The sequence below is a fragment of the Lygodium microphyllum genome, chromosome 7 (assembly GCF_053477565.2).
Source record: "Lygodium microphyllum isolate KBCC chromosome 7, Lygodium_microphyllum_v1.1.10, whole genome shotgun sequence".
Lineage (NCBI taxonomy): Eukaryota > Viridiplantae > Streptophyta > Polypodiopsida > Schizaeales > Lygodiaceae > Lygodium > Lygodium microphyllum.
This window is the reverse complement of record NC_141141.1, coordinates 158,974,784-158,988,420: the sequence shown is the minus strand read 5'-3', so window position 1 is coordinate 158,988,420 and position 13,637 is coordinate 158,974,784. Positions and strand designations below refer to the sequence as shown.

Below are 13,637 nucleotides of genomic sequence, written 5' to 3'. Positions count from 1 at the left end.
GATAGTACATGTGCATAATAAAAATAGAGGTCGAAGTCACTAATACCAAGATGTACCAAGCCACATTAATACCCTGAACATCTTGAACACAAACTTACTGTGAAATAATGTGGTATTTTGGGCATGGAGATGTGAAATTGCTCAGGTGCTGCACCCTGCACACCCATAGAACAGACCATCATTTCTTCACCACAAAGTTTATATTAAAGACCCCTCATTACTTAAGTAAAATACCATACAGAAAGATTAAAATAACTAAAGGAATAACCATAGGGAATAGATGTCTCCCAGGCTGGCCACTCTTGCGGAGAAATGTCAGAAGAAATTTGGTATGTCTAAAAGAACAGCATCACTTAGTGCAGTTAAAATATATGCAGTACAATAAAATCTTTGGTCTATTTGAAATTGCAAAACTTCCAAGCTGCAGTTTGTGTTTGAACAATCACAGCTAATTTAAAAAATGATTTAGAACTCAGGATGAGAAAACGAGTGTGTCTATGCTACTAAAACAGGAAGTCCTTTTGGACAATCAAAAGAAAAAGGTAGGCAGCAAAAGGAAATTTTGGCTTACTGGATTACAACTTGACAAAGAAAAAACAGTGAATGTCAGATGGAAAGTTGCAACAGATGTAAAATTTTCTGAAAGGCCTCATTGATTGGAATGAGCTGTGATGAATAGTAAATGCCATAAATAATAGCAAAAATGCTAGGCCTGTCAAAATATAAGAAATGCAAGTTACACAGTCTCTAATGATTTATCAAACATCCTCCATTTATCCAATTCTTGAAATATCGTGATATAGAGACAACTTTATAGGCCCCTAGGACTAGACTGGGAGGCTAAAAGTAAAGTGTGTAATGTGGGAACATTAGCATGCTCATTAGCATGAGCTTTGCTTCCTTTGGATGAATTGTTTATCATGCAAAGGCCAAGGTTGTTGACAGAGCAGAAAACCTGGACCTCAAAAACGTTGAGGAATAACTCAATGTTTGTGTAAATGAACTAGAAATGATTTTTGAAGCTAAGGGCTAAAAGGGTCTAGTGAAAGAAAATATTTCTCCATTTGTGCATGACACAAAGGTGGACGCTACTAGAAATTAATTAAAATAATTAAATCTGAATGTTTGTGGATGATGTCAAGTACTGGTTGAAAGTAAGGACGAACCAATCCCATGTCCCTATGCCATAGGGATAATTGCCGGATACAAGCCATGGATACTGGGAATATGCTCTCTGGCAATGTGTAAACTGCGCGCCCCGCCCCCCCCCCCCCCCCCCCAAAAAAAAAAAGTGAGGATATGAAGTTGAACTTAAAGAGTAGATGTCACTCATGCCCTATTTCTATACTCCAACACCCATGTCTATGTACTCGGTATCTAGTTTCAAAACTACTACACAACTCGTAATCTGTCACACCATTCAACTATTTAGTTGGTTTTCCTTCAAAGAGTCAAAGGGCCTGCTCCAGTATCATAATTCCCAATACATGTACCATTACGATGAGCTCAAAGAGAGTGTTGCACACATTTGGGAGCCTAGAACTTATTCAAATGGTGAGGCAACTAGGGACTTGGATGAGAGCCTCTACAAAATCAGCTCTTTCTTCATAGAGGAGGCATCAAGGAGAGTGAACCTTTGGCGTTGTTTGGAGAGGGAGGGGTGTTTTTCTTTCTTCTTCTTCGGGGGGGGGGGGGGGGGGGGGGGGGTGTGGGGAAAGAGAGATATGAACATCTGAAAAAGGGAAAAATGACCTGAATGACCAGAGAGACCAAGTTACAAACATGTGTATGATGAAACAATCGTCTGAGCAAAATATGTAGCACAAAGCAAATGAGAAAGAAACTAACTAAAGCTATGTGTAGCACATAGAACTCTATCTAGTAACAATGAGATCACAACCATACAATCTCATGTGGATCTGGAGGGCCTAGCTCTAGCCCGTGCAATAATCTCCTGTATCTACCTGTTACAAAGATGTCTTCTTTGACTCTGCACATTCAAATGAGCCAAAGCTCCCTGCCCGTCGCATCGTGACTGCTGCCCCCGCCCTCGCCTGTACCATCCCACCACGTCCCCGCCTGATCCTGGCTGCAGCCCTGCCTGCGCCGGACTTCCTGCTCCACCTACGCCCGACCTGCCTGCCTCACGCTGACCTACCTATCCTTGCCTGCTCTGCCCGCCCCGCCTACTCCTGCGCCTGTCCTGCCCATTCCTGCTCCTGGCTACCTGTTCCCCTAACAAATCCCCCCCCCCGCCCCCCCCCCCACCATCAACACCCCCCGCCCCCCTCCAGTTGCTCCCTTCCTCCACAGCAACTTCCCCCTCCGGTAGCACAGCGGCATGATAGGTAGGTTCTCAGCAGGGATGCACAATGGAAACCTCTGGTCTGACACCGGTGCATTCTGCGAGTGCCCCCCAGTCAAACACCTTGCGCGTCATCCTCTCTGAGGAACACCTCTTAGCCGTTCGGGCCACAAAGCTAGAGCTTAAAGAAACAACAATATTTGGTCAGGTAGTTGGACACTCCCCATCTAGGGCCCACCTTCCGGATTGGCTTCACTCCATGCTACGCATCGGCATAGCGCAGATCCTGGAGGCGGTCCTAATGGGTCAAAGGATCTTCATGGTATGACTCACCTCAAAAGACGCAGCCCGTGAGCTATTGGCCAGTTCACCCTATGCTTCCACGAAGGGGGTCATCTACATGGTTTCCTGGTATAGTGGTTTCACAGTGGAGGCATTCGCATTCCACAACAGGTTCCTTAGACACCCGATCGCCCTACTCTTCCCCGGACTGATGATAGAGTATCGCCAGTTAGTGGAAGACTTTGGATGGCTCTTTGGCACTGTCCTTCCAGCCTCTTTCGCAGATGCACTGACACCTGCAGGAGTCCCAAAGGTACAGGTGGCAATGAAGGGGACAAAGAATATACCATAGTTTCTAGAGATCGAGGCAAACAGTCACTCTTTCAAGCAGCAGGTTACTGTGACTCAACAGTCATGACAGTATCTACGTTGCCATGACTTTGGGCATCACGCAGCAGAGTGCACGTGCTTCAGAGCCAAGGCGGCATCGCCGACAGGCCCATAGGTGGATGCGGATGGCTTTACACAGGTCCAGAGACAATAGAGAGGGAGACGGCAGGGGGGCCGCAGTCAGCCCCTCAGACACAGCCACAGCAGCAGGGTGCAGGAGAGCGAGCGTCGCCCCACCGGCAGAGCACCACGTAGCCCCCCTCCTCACCCCACCCGGAAAGACCATAGATCCACCCCCCACAAAGGTGTCACAGGCCACCTCACCTGTGGGCCCACACCCCCCACACCCTCCCCCCCCCCCCCCCCTCCACATAGCTCCCTCCCAGACAGAGCTACCAGTGCCCCCCCCCACACCCGCCTTGTGCATCCGACCACCCCTCCATCCCTCCATCCTTTCCCTCCCCATCATCACTCCCGCCGACCAACCCCCCTAATCCCCACCCAATACGCGTGACCCCTCGAGGCCCTACCCATTCCCCCCCCCTAAGGAGGTGAAGAGCCCCATACGCTGACATCCTCCACTCACAAGCAGTCTAGCCGCCCCCCACACACCCATCAGTTCATCCGCCCATACCGCCCATCACACCTTCCCGAGATGGGCGCAATTGCTACCACAGGAGTTCTTTCGCAGTGGGCCGTGGTCCTACCTTAGAGTTGTGGAGCGCGGAGAGTTCCCACTACCCCAAGAAGTGGGAATCTTTGTGGTACGCAAGTCAAGGAGTGGCAAGGTATTTGTATACATTATGTATTTGTGACTTTGCATTAGCTCTAGCTAGTCTGTTGAGCATGAGCAATCTGCTGTAATCAGTTTTTTTTTTTTTTTTTGTAATATAATCAGCCACATTTTACTTGCAAAAAAAAAGGAATTAAGTGATTCGATGGTCATCAAACATTGGTGAGGCAATGTGAAGAATTTGGCAAGTACATGCTGATACTTTGCCAACTTGACAATCAAATTTTCCCTCTCCATGATTTCGGACTCTTGGACTTTGTGGTCGAGGTTGATTTATCAAGTACTATCATGAGCCACATAGCAATTGACTAGATGTGCCCAACACTTGGATGCAAGATCAAAGTGTTAAAGCCTTGAGTGAAACTCAAGTATACGACCTTGTAAGAGCTCGACACTATGCCAATGCCCATGTCCATCATGGTTGTTGAGTATGAAAAGTACGATACGTTACGTACGATAAAAATATGTTATTCTGTAATATCCCTCCCCTCCGTGGGATCTAGGAACCCCCCACTAATTATTATTAAAGATAATTGAAAACAATTTTACACCCCCCCTGTCGACGCCGCTAGCTGGCGGAGGGAGGGGGAGCTGCAATAACAATCGATGAAGGTGAACACTAAGATGACGACGGCAGTGCTGGAGGTAAAGCACGAAATGAGGAACAATGATGACGAGGGATGAAGAACGTGACGATGACTATGAGGAAGGAGACAACATGATGACGTCGATGGGGAGGAAGAAGTCGATGACATCGAAGTCATTGATGACGAGGAAGGAGAAGGAGGAGATGACGCTAGCGGGGGAAGGAAGAAGTCACTAAAGTGGAAGAAGACGATGGCAAAGATGCAGTCAAGGGGGAGAGGCCACGGGCCTACAAACTTCCACGCCATCATGCAGAACGGAAACGTGGTGGAGATGCCACCACCACTCCACTTCCCCCACACCCCCCCCCCCTTCCCGAAAATACCCCACCTCTCCAACTATAAAGCCCCCCTATCAAAGAAGAGGGGACGAGGCCAAAATGGCTTGGACACCCTGTCACACTGCAGAAAGAGAGAGAGAGAGAGAGAGAGAGAGAGAGAGGAACGTGATGGAGATGGAAGCCCTTCTACCACCTATCTGACCCGCATATCCCTGCCGTCGCCGGACCTGCGCGTCACTGCCGTCGCTTGCCAACGTTAGGACCTGCGTCACTGCTGTTGCCTGGACCTACACACGCCTTGTCGGAATGGACCTGCGACTCGTTCGTTAATTCGCGCCACACTGCACACACCCACCAGATTCGAACGCCCTGCTGGCCTGCGGCCCTCCTGATCGTGCTTATCCTGATCTGCACAGGTGTCGCACTACAAAAAACCCTAATCTCGACTGTTCATCATCAACGAAAGGAAGTGTTACGCCACGGCCAGGTATTCTGCATCTACTGTCCCACTAGACATCAGTCATGCATCCTACTGCCCCTGGGCGCCACACTGCGCACAGTGTTGTGCCAAGAAGTGAGAGAGAGTCGTAATTTGGCAGAGCGTGACTGCATCCCTGCACACACACAGAGAGAGAGAGAGAGAGAGAGAGAGAGAGAGAGAGAGATCAGCTGCAGAACTGTTTTAGGGTTTCGTTTTCATCTATGCTGCTGTTTTAGGGTTTCGAATTCCTGTGCAGACCTGTTTTTAGGGTTTTGAAATCAGCTGCAGAACTGTTCTAGGGTTTCGTTTTCATCTCTGCGTGACAGCAGCTGTGTTGACTCTGTTCAGAGAGAGAGAGAGAGAGAGAGAGAGAGAGAGAGAGAGAGAGTATGCGGAGGGCGAGTCGCGATGCTGCCGTCGGTGCGTCCCGTCCTGTCGTCGCCTAGACCTGCGCGCCGCCTGACGACCTGCCTGATGACTGCCGCCTGACGCCTGACTGCCCGCGCGACGACTTGACGACCTGCCTGACGACCTGCCTGCGCGCCGCCTGACGACCTGCCTGATGCCTGCCGCCTGACGGCTTGACGACCTGCCCGCGCACCTGAAGACCCACCCGCCGACGACACCCGCACTTCACAGGTCTGCATCATCCCTGCCTCTTTTCCTGCCGTCGCATCCGTCCTCTGCCGTGGCCATCAGGTCCAAACCCGCTCGCCCTCTGCTGTGCGACTGTGGCCCACTGCAAGGAGTTCTGCTTGACGTCTCCCCTCGGACGTTGCACACTCACCTGGATCTGTGCCCTCAGCTGCTCGCCTGCCTTCACACGCCCTATTCGTCAGGGGTTCACCGGCGCGCGTCTGTCCTGTTCTGCACAGGTGCCCCGTTGCAGTCCTGTTGCTGCAGCCAGGTGGTTCCCTGATTGTGCCGGTCTGCGGGACTTGCGGAGCGAGCAAGAGAGAGAGACAGAGAGCGAGAGAGAGAGAGAGAGAGAGGAAGGGACAGGCAAATAGACATTTTACAAGGACAGATCTGTGCCGAGGAGGCAGCAGATTATTGAAGAGCAGAGACTGTAGACAGTGCATCCTGCTACTGCAGTGAGGGAGCGAGCGATAGAGAGAAGACAGCGGTATGGCTGGCCTGGATATGGATTTTCTCGACCGGACGGTGGCAGCCCTTGGCCCTGATTCCGATACCGAGGAGCCGTAGGATATGGTGCCATGCACGGAGGAGCCGCCTCCGGGTTCTGAACTGCCGCCGGCAGGCAAACGCTCTAAGCACACTTCAGACGAGCCAATGGGTCCTCAAGACCGTTCCTATGCGCAGGTTGCCTCCGAACCTGTGGATTCGCAGGAAATAGACTGGGAGCATTTGCTGGACTTTGCCAATACTCTGCTTGGCGATTATGTCCAGCATAATAATGAAACTTTCTCTGCTGCGGCTGCGGATGATGTGCTGGAAGCGACAGTGGACCCAAAATCAGTCTTGCGGTCCTTCTCGGTGTTCTATGACCGTGCAGTTATACTTTTTTTCACCGGCAGGATCCCAGTGCTCTCACATATTCGCCAGTGGATGCACCACTTATTGCAAGGGGAGTATGTTGAGGAGATCTTCCTTGGCCCTCGCGGCTTTTATGAGGTGCTGTTGAAATCCGAATCGCATCGAGCTGAGCTACTGTCCAAGTTGCCACTATTCTTTGACCGCCGCTTGGTCCATGTGGTACCATGGCGCCCTATGGCTGACTTCCAGCGTCTGCTTCAACGCGAATGCCCGGTGTGGGTGGAAGTGGAAAATTGTCCAGCGGTATATTGGCCATTGTTGAAAGACGCGATGGCGGTTGTGGGCACAGTGCTGGTTCCCCCCAGCCTCAGGGCTATGAACCGAAACCGTCTATGCATGTTATGGGATACGGCCAAGAAAAGGCCTGCGTGGCTTCGCCTCAATTGCGCTGGCATGCATCCTTTGCATTTTCGCCTGAAATGGGGCAATTTTGCCGGACACTGCTTTTCATGTGGTAAATTAGGGCATTTTGTAGCTGAATGCCCGGAACGGCAACTGTCTTCTGAGGAGGCGCAGGTTGTGCAGCCCAAGGATGACATGGTGCTGGATGCCCAGACACAGGAGACCCTTCAGCCCCCTACTGTCATGGAAAAAGGTAAACAACAGGTCCGAGCTTTGGATTCTCCTAGCTCTAATTGGATTGAGGCACGACAAAAAAAAGGTAAAAAGTTGGACGCAGGCCTGGCAGATCCTGGGCCTCATGTTTCCCCGGATTCCGTGCGCACGTACACGCGCAGGAAAGACATGGTCACCCCACAGCAGGTTGTGCGTACCATGGCCCCGTCAGCCCCCCGCAATCCGTCTTCAAGGAAAGTCTATTCCGAGGGCCCCAAGGGCCCACCTGCTAAGCTGGCGTTTGATGCGAAAGGCAATGTGATTACTCCTTGGGATAGGCGTTATCCCCGCCCTGCTCCCAAGGTAGTGGATTTCCCTTCTACCTCTAAAGCAGGTCGCCCGAATTCATTTGCAGTATTGGCTGATTTTCTGGATGAGGGTGTCCTGGATGCCCTCGCGGAAAAGATGCAATCGAGACAACAGGCGCCTCGTTCCTGACTTCCTTTGTTTGAAAATATATGAAGATTGCCACGTGGAACGTGCGAGGCATTTGCTCTCGCCATAAGCAGCATACCATGTGGTCTGTCTTGCATGAAAATCAGTGGGATGTATTATGTGCAGTGGAGCACAAAAGTCATGGTGAGGCAGGAAAGGTTGTGGATTGTCGTGGATTTCGTCTGTTTTATGCAGGGACACATGCTAAGCATTATTCGGGTGTGCTGATGATTGTTCATGAGAAATACCAGCCTGTTCTTGTTAAAAATGATGTGCACGGCCGCTTTCTGGTAATCGAAGTCCTATTTGAAGGTGAGATTTTATGGCTGCTGGGACTTTATGCTCCCAATGATCCCACATCCCGACGGGATCTATGGTTGACTTTGCAGGGCTCCATGGCACTTGGCCGCAGAGGGTTTTTGATGGGAGATTTCAATATGTGTGTTGACTCTTCGCAGTCCACCTCAGGGCATTCGGTAATGGATACGCCAGAAAGCCGGGTGTGGAACTCCTTTGCTTTGCACATACTTAAGCAAGATCTTTGGTCGTGGCTTCACCCTTCTGTTTCAGGTTTTACTTTTCATTCTGCGCAATATGCAACCACTTGGTCGCGATTGGACAGAATGTATATCATGCAGGGGGATGATTTTCTTCCCGAGATGCTGGAGATGAAGGTCTTGCAGCAATATGCGTTGTCGGATCATTTTCCCCTCCAGCTTGAGATGCGGGCACAATCTGTTGCACCTTTTATGCAGTTCCTGGATAAGCTCCCTTTACGCTTCAACTCCTCTTATTTGAAGCATCCAATTTTTCAGGATTATATGCAGCAACTGATTGAGAGGTTCTTATTGGACTTCGCCTCTGAGGGCTTGGCTTCGTTTGCACGCCTGCTCTCTAATGTGCAGCGGGTTGCTCGGCAGTATGGGATTCACACTGCCTCTCTTTGTCGCCGCCGTCGACTTGCAGCAGAGGACTTATTGGCCTTGGTCCGTTCCTTGCTCCTGGATTCCCCAGATGATGATTTTCTGCTGTCACTGGAGCGGCGTTTGGCCCATCTTATTCAAGTCTTTAGCTTGAAATCTTATCAGCAGGCCAAGCTGCATAACTGGACTGACACATTGCAAGATAATGCCTGCCAGTCTCATAAGTTCTTTCGCGCCTTGCATGCTTCTCCGGCTCGCGAAAATATGACTCGACTTCAGGACTCGGAAGGTCGCATGGTCACTGATCCGCAGACCATTATCAATATGTGCAGAAATTATTTTATGGATCTTTTTGGTTCTTCATCCTTGCCGTCTAGCCAGGGTACGCATGCCCGCTCGGTCTTCTATCAGCTGGTCCACCAGCAGGTTCCGCTTGATATGCAAGCCTCTTTGGAGGCGGATATTTGCGAAGAGGAGGTTATGGATGTGTTGTTGCACCTGCCTAAGGATAAAAGTCCTGGTTGGGATGGTCTCACTAATGAATTTTTTGAGCACTCAGCCACGCAGTTGGTAAAGCCTTTGGTGGTCATGTTCCAGCAGGTTTGGGAAACAGGGGTCATGCCTTCTTCATGGAAAGAAGGCCTCATCAAACTGATCCCCAAGGTCCCTTCGCCGTCAAAGCTGCAACACTGGAGACCAATTTCGTTGATGGGCGTGATGTATAAAATCTTTTCCAAAGTGCTGGCAAATCGGCTTCACAAGCACCTTCCAGCTCTTGTGCACCCCCTCCAATATGGTTTCATTAAGGGACGCAACATTTTGCACAATATCTTGAATGTGCAAATGGCTATTGATTATGCGAGGCACTCCAATCAGCAAGTGGTCTTGATTCAACTGGACCTGGAAAAGGCGTTTGACTGTGTGGACTGGTCTTTCCTTGCAGAGCTTATGTCTGCTATGGGCTTTGGGATCCGCATGTCCCGATTGATCTACACCATTAGTACTGAGGCTTCTTCAAGAGTTATGCTTAATGGTGGGGTCACAGAGCCATTTCTTCTTGCACGCTCGCTCAGACAAGGCTGCCCTTTGAGTCCTCTCTTCTTTGCCTTGGCGACTCACCCGGTCCTTTCAATGTTATCCTCCATGGCGGCTTCTGCCCAGCTTGCAGGGTTATCTCTTCCTTTGGGGCAGCACTTCATTAGCCAATCCTTGGCTGATGACTCCTTTATGATTTTGCAGGCGGACAGGGATAACATTCGCAAGGCATTAGATGTTTGGACGCTCTTTGGTCAAGCTTCTGGTCTTCGCATCAATGCCTTCAAGTCAGCCATTCTCAGTTGCACGGAGCCTGATTTAGAGTCATTAGGCTGGCAGGGCCAGGTGGTTTCTCGTGGCGCGATTGTAAGGCATCTTGGATACCCATTGGGGGTGGATGTACGGCCAAAGGCCCTGCTGGAGTGGATTTCACACAAACTGGCCGTGAAGTTTATGTATTGGAAGTCGCAAGCCTGGCCGTTCCATGTCCGCCTCAAAGTGGCTCAGACAATTATGCTACCAATGCTGACGTATTTCCTGCCATTACTGCCATGGACGCCCAGTACTTTGAAGGCTCTTACTCATCCCATTCGTTTCATGCTATGGAAGAAAGATTCACTGCAGGCAGGCATTTCCTGGATTTCATGGTCACATGCATGTACCCCTAAGCGCATGGGTGGTGGAGCTATTTTGGATGCAGAAACTCATATGCTGGCTCTTCGTTGGTCTCTGTTTCGTGCCATGTGTGTGGATCATCACCCGTGGACCATCATAGCCCGTTATTTTCTTGAGGACAGCGGCCTCCGCCAGGGTAACACACGGCTTCGAGCCTCATGGTGGCATGTCCTTAATGCTGACGCTCGTTTCTCCAGTCCCTCTTCCTCTTTGTTAGTGCATTTGGTCGGCCCTTGGAAAGTGGTGCTCCAAAAGGCCCGTTGGCATCCTGTAGGGGACCGCGTGCAGACAAATTCTTTTCAGCTGGAATTGTTGGCGGTATCCACATTACTTTCATGGGAAGATAAACATCAGCTCAGACCAAGATTTAACCGCATGGCCCGTTTGGGTGTGACTTCGATTGCGGATGCTACCCTTGCCACTCGCAATGTCCTTGCATCATTTCGGACTGCTAGGAGACTTTTCAGGATCCCGCGCGGATACCGTGATTTATGGGGGAAGCTTTCCTCGGAACTTCAGGGTAGGCAACCCTTTCCTGCCCTGGCTGTGGATCGCCCTTGGCAGGACTGGGACCTTGCAGGCCAGTTGAGTCTGGAAAAGGCCTCTACTAATCAGGTGTATCATCTTCTCATTAAAGATCACCAATGGTTGGGCGTGAAAGTTAATGCTGTTTGGGGCCTGCGGAAATCACTGTCATGGTGGCAGGCAACGCTGATGGAGGGATGGCAGAACAAGACACCTTTCAAATGCAAGGTCTTTCTGTGGCGGGTAATGATTGCTGGTCTTCCTCTTGCCTCGGCCCTTTCCAAGCGTCGAATCTCGAATGGCACTTGCTTCTTCTGCACCACTTCGGCGGAATCGGCCCGACATCGTTTTCTTTCTTGCCCGCTCGCCAAGAATATCTGGTCACTCTTGTCACGAATCTGGCACGCGGTGGTGGGGTCTTCACTGACTCCCTTCGATTGGGTTTTTGTGCGCCCGAAGTATCCCACACCACCACCGTTACATATGAAGATCTTATTCCATTTTTTCAGATACTGGGGATGTTGGCACATTTGGACCACCCGAAATGCTTTTCTCTTTGATTCGGCTTCTAATGTACCGCGACATATTGCAAGGCTTAAAGGGCTCTTGCATTGGCAGCTAGATCTCATCAGGCACTCTGACTTGCTCCCTCGGGAGGATTTGTATTCCTGGCATTTGGCAATTGCCTCTGGGTCCTTGCCATGATTGGTGTAACTTTTTAGTACCCTAGTCCGTGAATTTCCCACACGTTGGCCTATGGCCCTCGTGCCTCTTGTACTCGTGTAATCATGTAATCTTGTACTTTCTTCGTAATTAATACAATTACCTTTTACGAAAAAAAGAGAGAGAGAGAGAGTGGAGAATAGAGCAGCGATGGCGACGGAGAAGATTTGTGTGCCGGAGGTTAGAGAGCGCGATGGTGCCGCCAGTTCGTGCCGCCCTGCCGTGGCCTAGTATTGCATGCCCTGCCGTCGCCTTGACCTGCGCCGTCGAAGCCCGAAGATCCGCCTGTCTTCACCTGTCGTTCATGTCCGCACCGTCGACGCCTGAAGTTCCGCTTGTGCTCGTTTGCCGTTCGCGTCCTGTCCGCACCGTCGATGCCTGTAGATCCGCCTGTCTTCGCTTGCCGTTTGCGTCCTGTCCCTGCGCCGCCAGCGGAAACCCTAAAGCGCTTCAGTCGTCATTTCCTGCCTACGAGTCCTCGTTTTCTGGCCCTGAACGTCCGTCTACACGCGGCCGCCTACCTGTGGAGGCTCAGGTTTCGCCGACGCCACCCGTACTTGCTAGGTCTGAATCGTCCCTGCCTCTTTTGCAGCGTCAGAGAGAGAGAGAGAGCCGTCGTCTCCTGTTCCGCCTTCTGTCCCGTGTCCCGCCACCTGTCCCGTCCTGTCCCCTGCCCGATCGCGCTGCCACGTCACCAATCGCCCCGATGCCTTCGTCTGTGTTGCTGTTCGTGGCTCAGCCTGCCTGTGCGTGTCCTTTTCTGCCGAGGCGTCCAGCTGCTGTGAAACCCTACGCCCGTCAGTTGTCAGAGAGACAGCGTGTCGGCCAGAGTGCCCACTAATCTGTACAAAGAGAGAGAGAGAGAGAGAGAGAGAGAGAGAGAGAGAGAGTGCAGCTAGGCATTTGCTCTCGCCATAAGCAACATGCCATGTGGACCGTCTTGCACGAGAACCAGTGGGATGTATTGTGTGCAGTTGAGCACAAAAGTCACGGTGAAGCAGGAAAAGTGATGGATTGTCATGGATTCCGCCTGTTTTATGCAGGGACCCATGCTACGCACTATTCGGGCGTGCTGATGATTGTCCATGAGAAATATCAGCCTGTCCTTGTTAAAAATGATGTGCAGGGCCGCTTTCTGGTGATCGAAGTCTTATTTGAAGGCGAGATTTTATGGCTGTTGGGCCTCTATGCTCCGAATGATCCCGCATCCCGGTGGGATCTTTGGTCCACTTTGCAGGGCTCCATGTCACTCGGCCGAAGGGGATTCTTGATGGGAGATTTCAATATGTGTGTCGACTCTTCTCAGTCCACTTCAGGGCATTCGGTCATGGATACGCCGGAAAGCCGGGTGTGGAGTTCTTTTGCTTTGCACGTGCTCAAGCAAGATCTTTGGTCGTGGCTTCACCCTTCTTTTTCAGGGTTTACTTTTCATTCCGCACAATATGCAACTACCTGGTCGCGGCTGGACAGAATGTATATCATGCAGGGCGATGACTTTCTTCCCGACATGCTGGAAATGAAGGTCTTGCGGCAATATGCGTTGTCGGACCATTTCCCCCTCCAGCTTGAGATGCGGGCACACTCTATTGCACCTTTTGTGCAATTCCTGGATAGGCTCCCTTTACGTTTCAACTCCTCTTATCTGAAGCATTCAGTTTTCCAGGGCTATATGCAGCAGTTAATTGAGAGGTTCTTATTGGACTTCGCCTCTGAGGGCTGGCCTTCATTTGCACGGCTGCTCTCTAATGTGCAGCGGGTTGCTCGCCAGTATGGGATCCATCATGCCTCGCTTTGCCGCCGACGTCGACATGCAGCAGAAGACTTACTGGCCTTGGTCCGTTCCTTGCTCCTGGATTCCCCTGATGATGATTTTCTGCTGTCTCTGGAAAGGCGGTTGGCCCATCTTATTCAAGTGTTTCAGTTGAAATCTTATCAACAGGCCAAGCTGCACAACTTGATGGACACAATGCAGG

The 13,637-nt window shown here is 50.9% G+C and overlaps 1 protein-coding gene across 2 annotated transcripts in view; it reads right to left on the bottom strand.

Moving 5' to 3' along the window:
* Positions 1 to 13,637, bottom strand: part of SOS4 (pfkB-like carbohydrate kinase family protein) — a 215,922-nt gene that overhangs the window by 27,822 nt on the left and 174,463 nt on the right. For both annotated transcript variants that reach the window (XR_015691438.1, XM_087682182.1), the window contains exon 9: positions 99 to 155. Coding sequence is in view for 1 of the 2 variants with exons in the window: in XM_087682182.1 (XP_087538308.1) it covers positions 99 to 155 (57 nt within the window). In the remaining variant the exon portion in view is untranslated. The remainder of the gene's footprint in view (positions 1 to 98; positions 156 to 13,637) is intronic.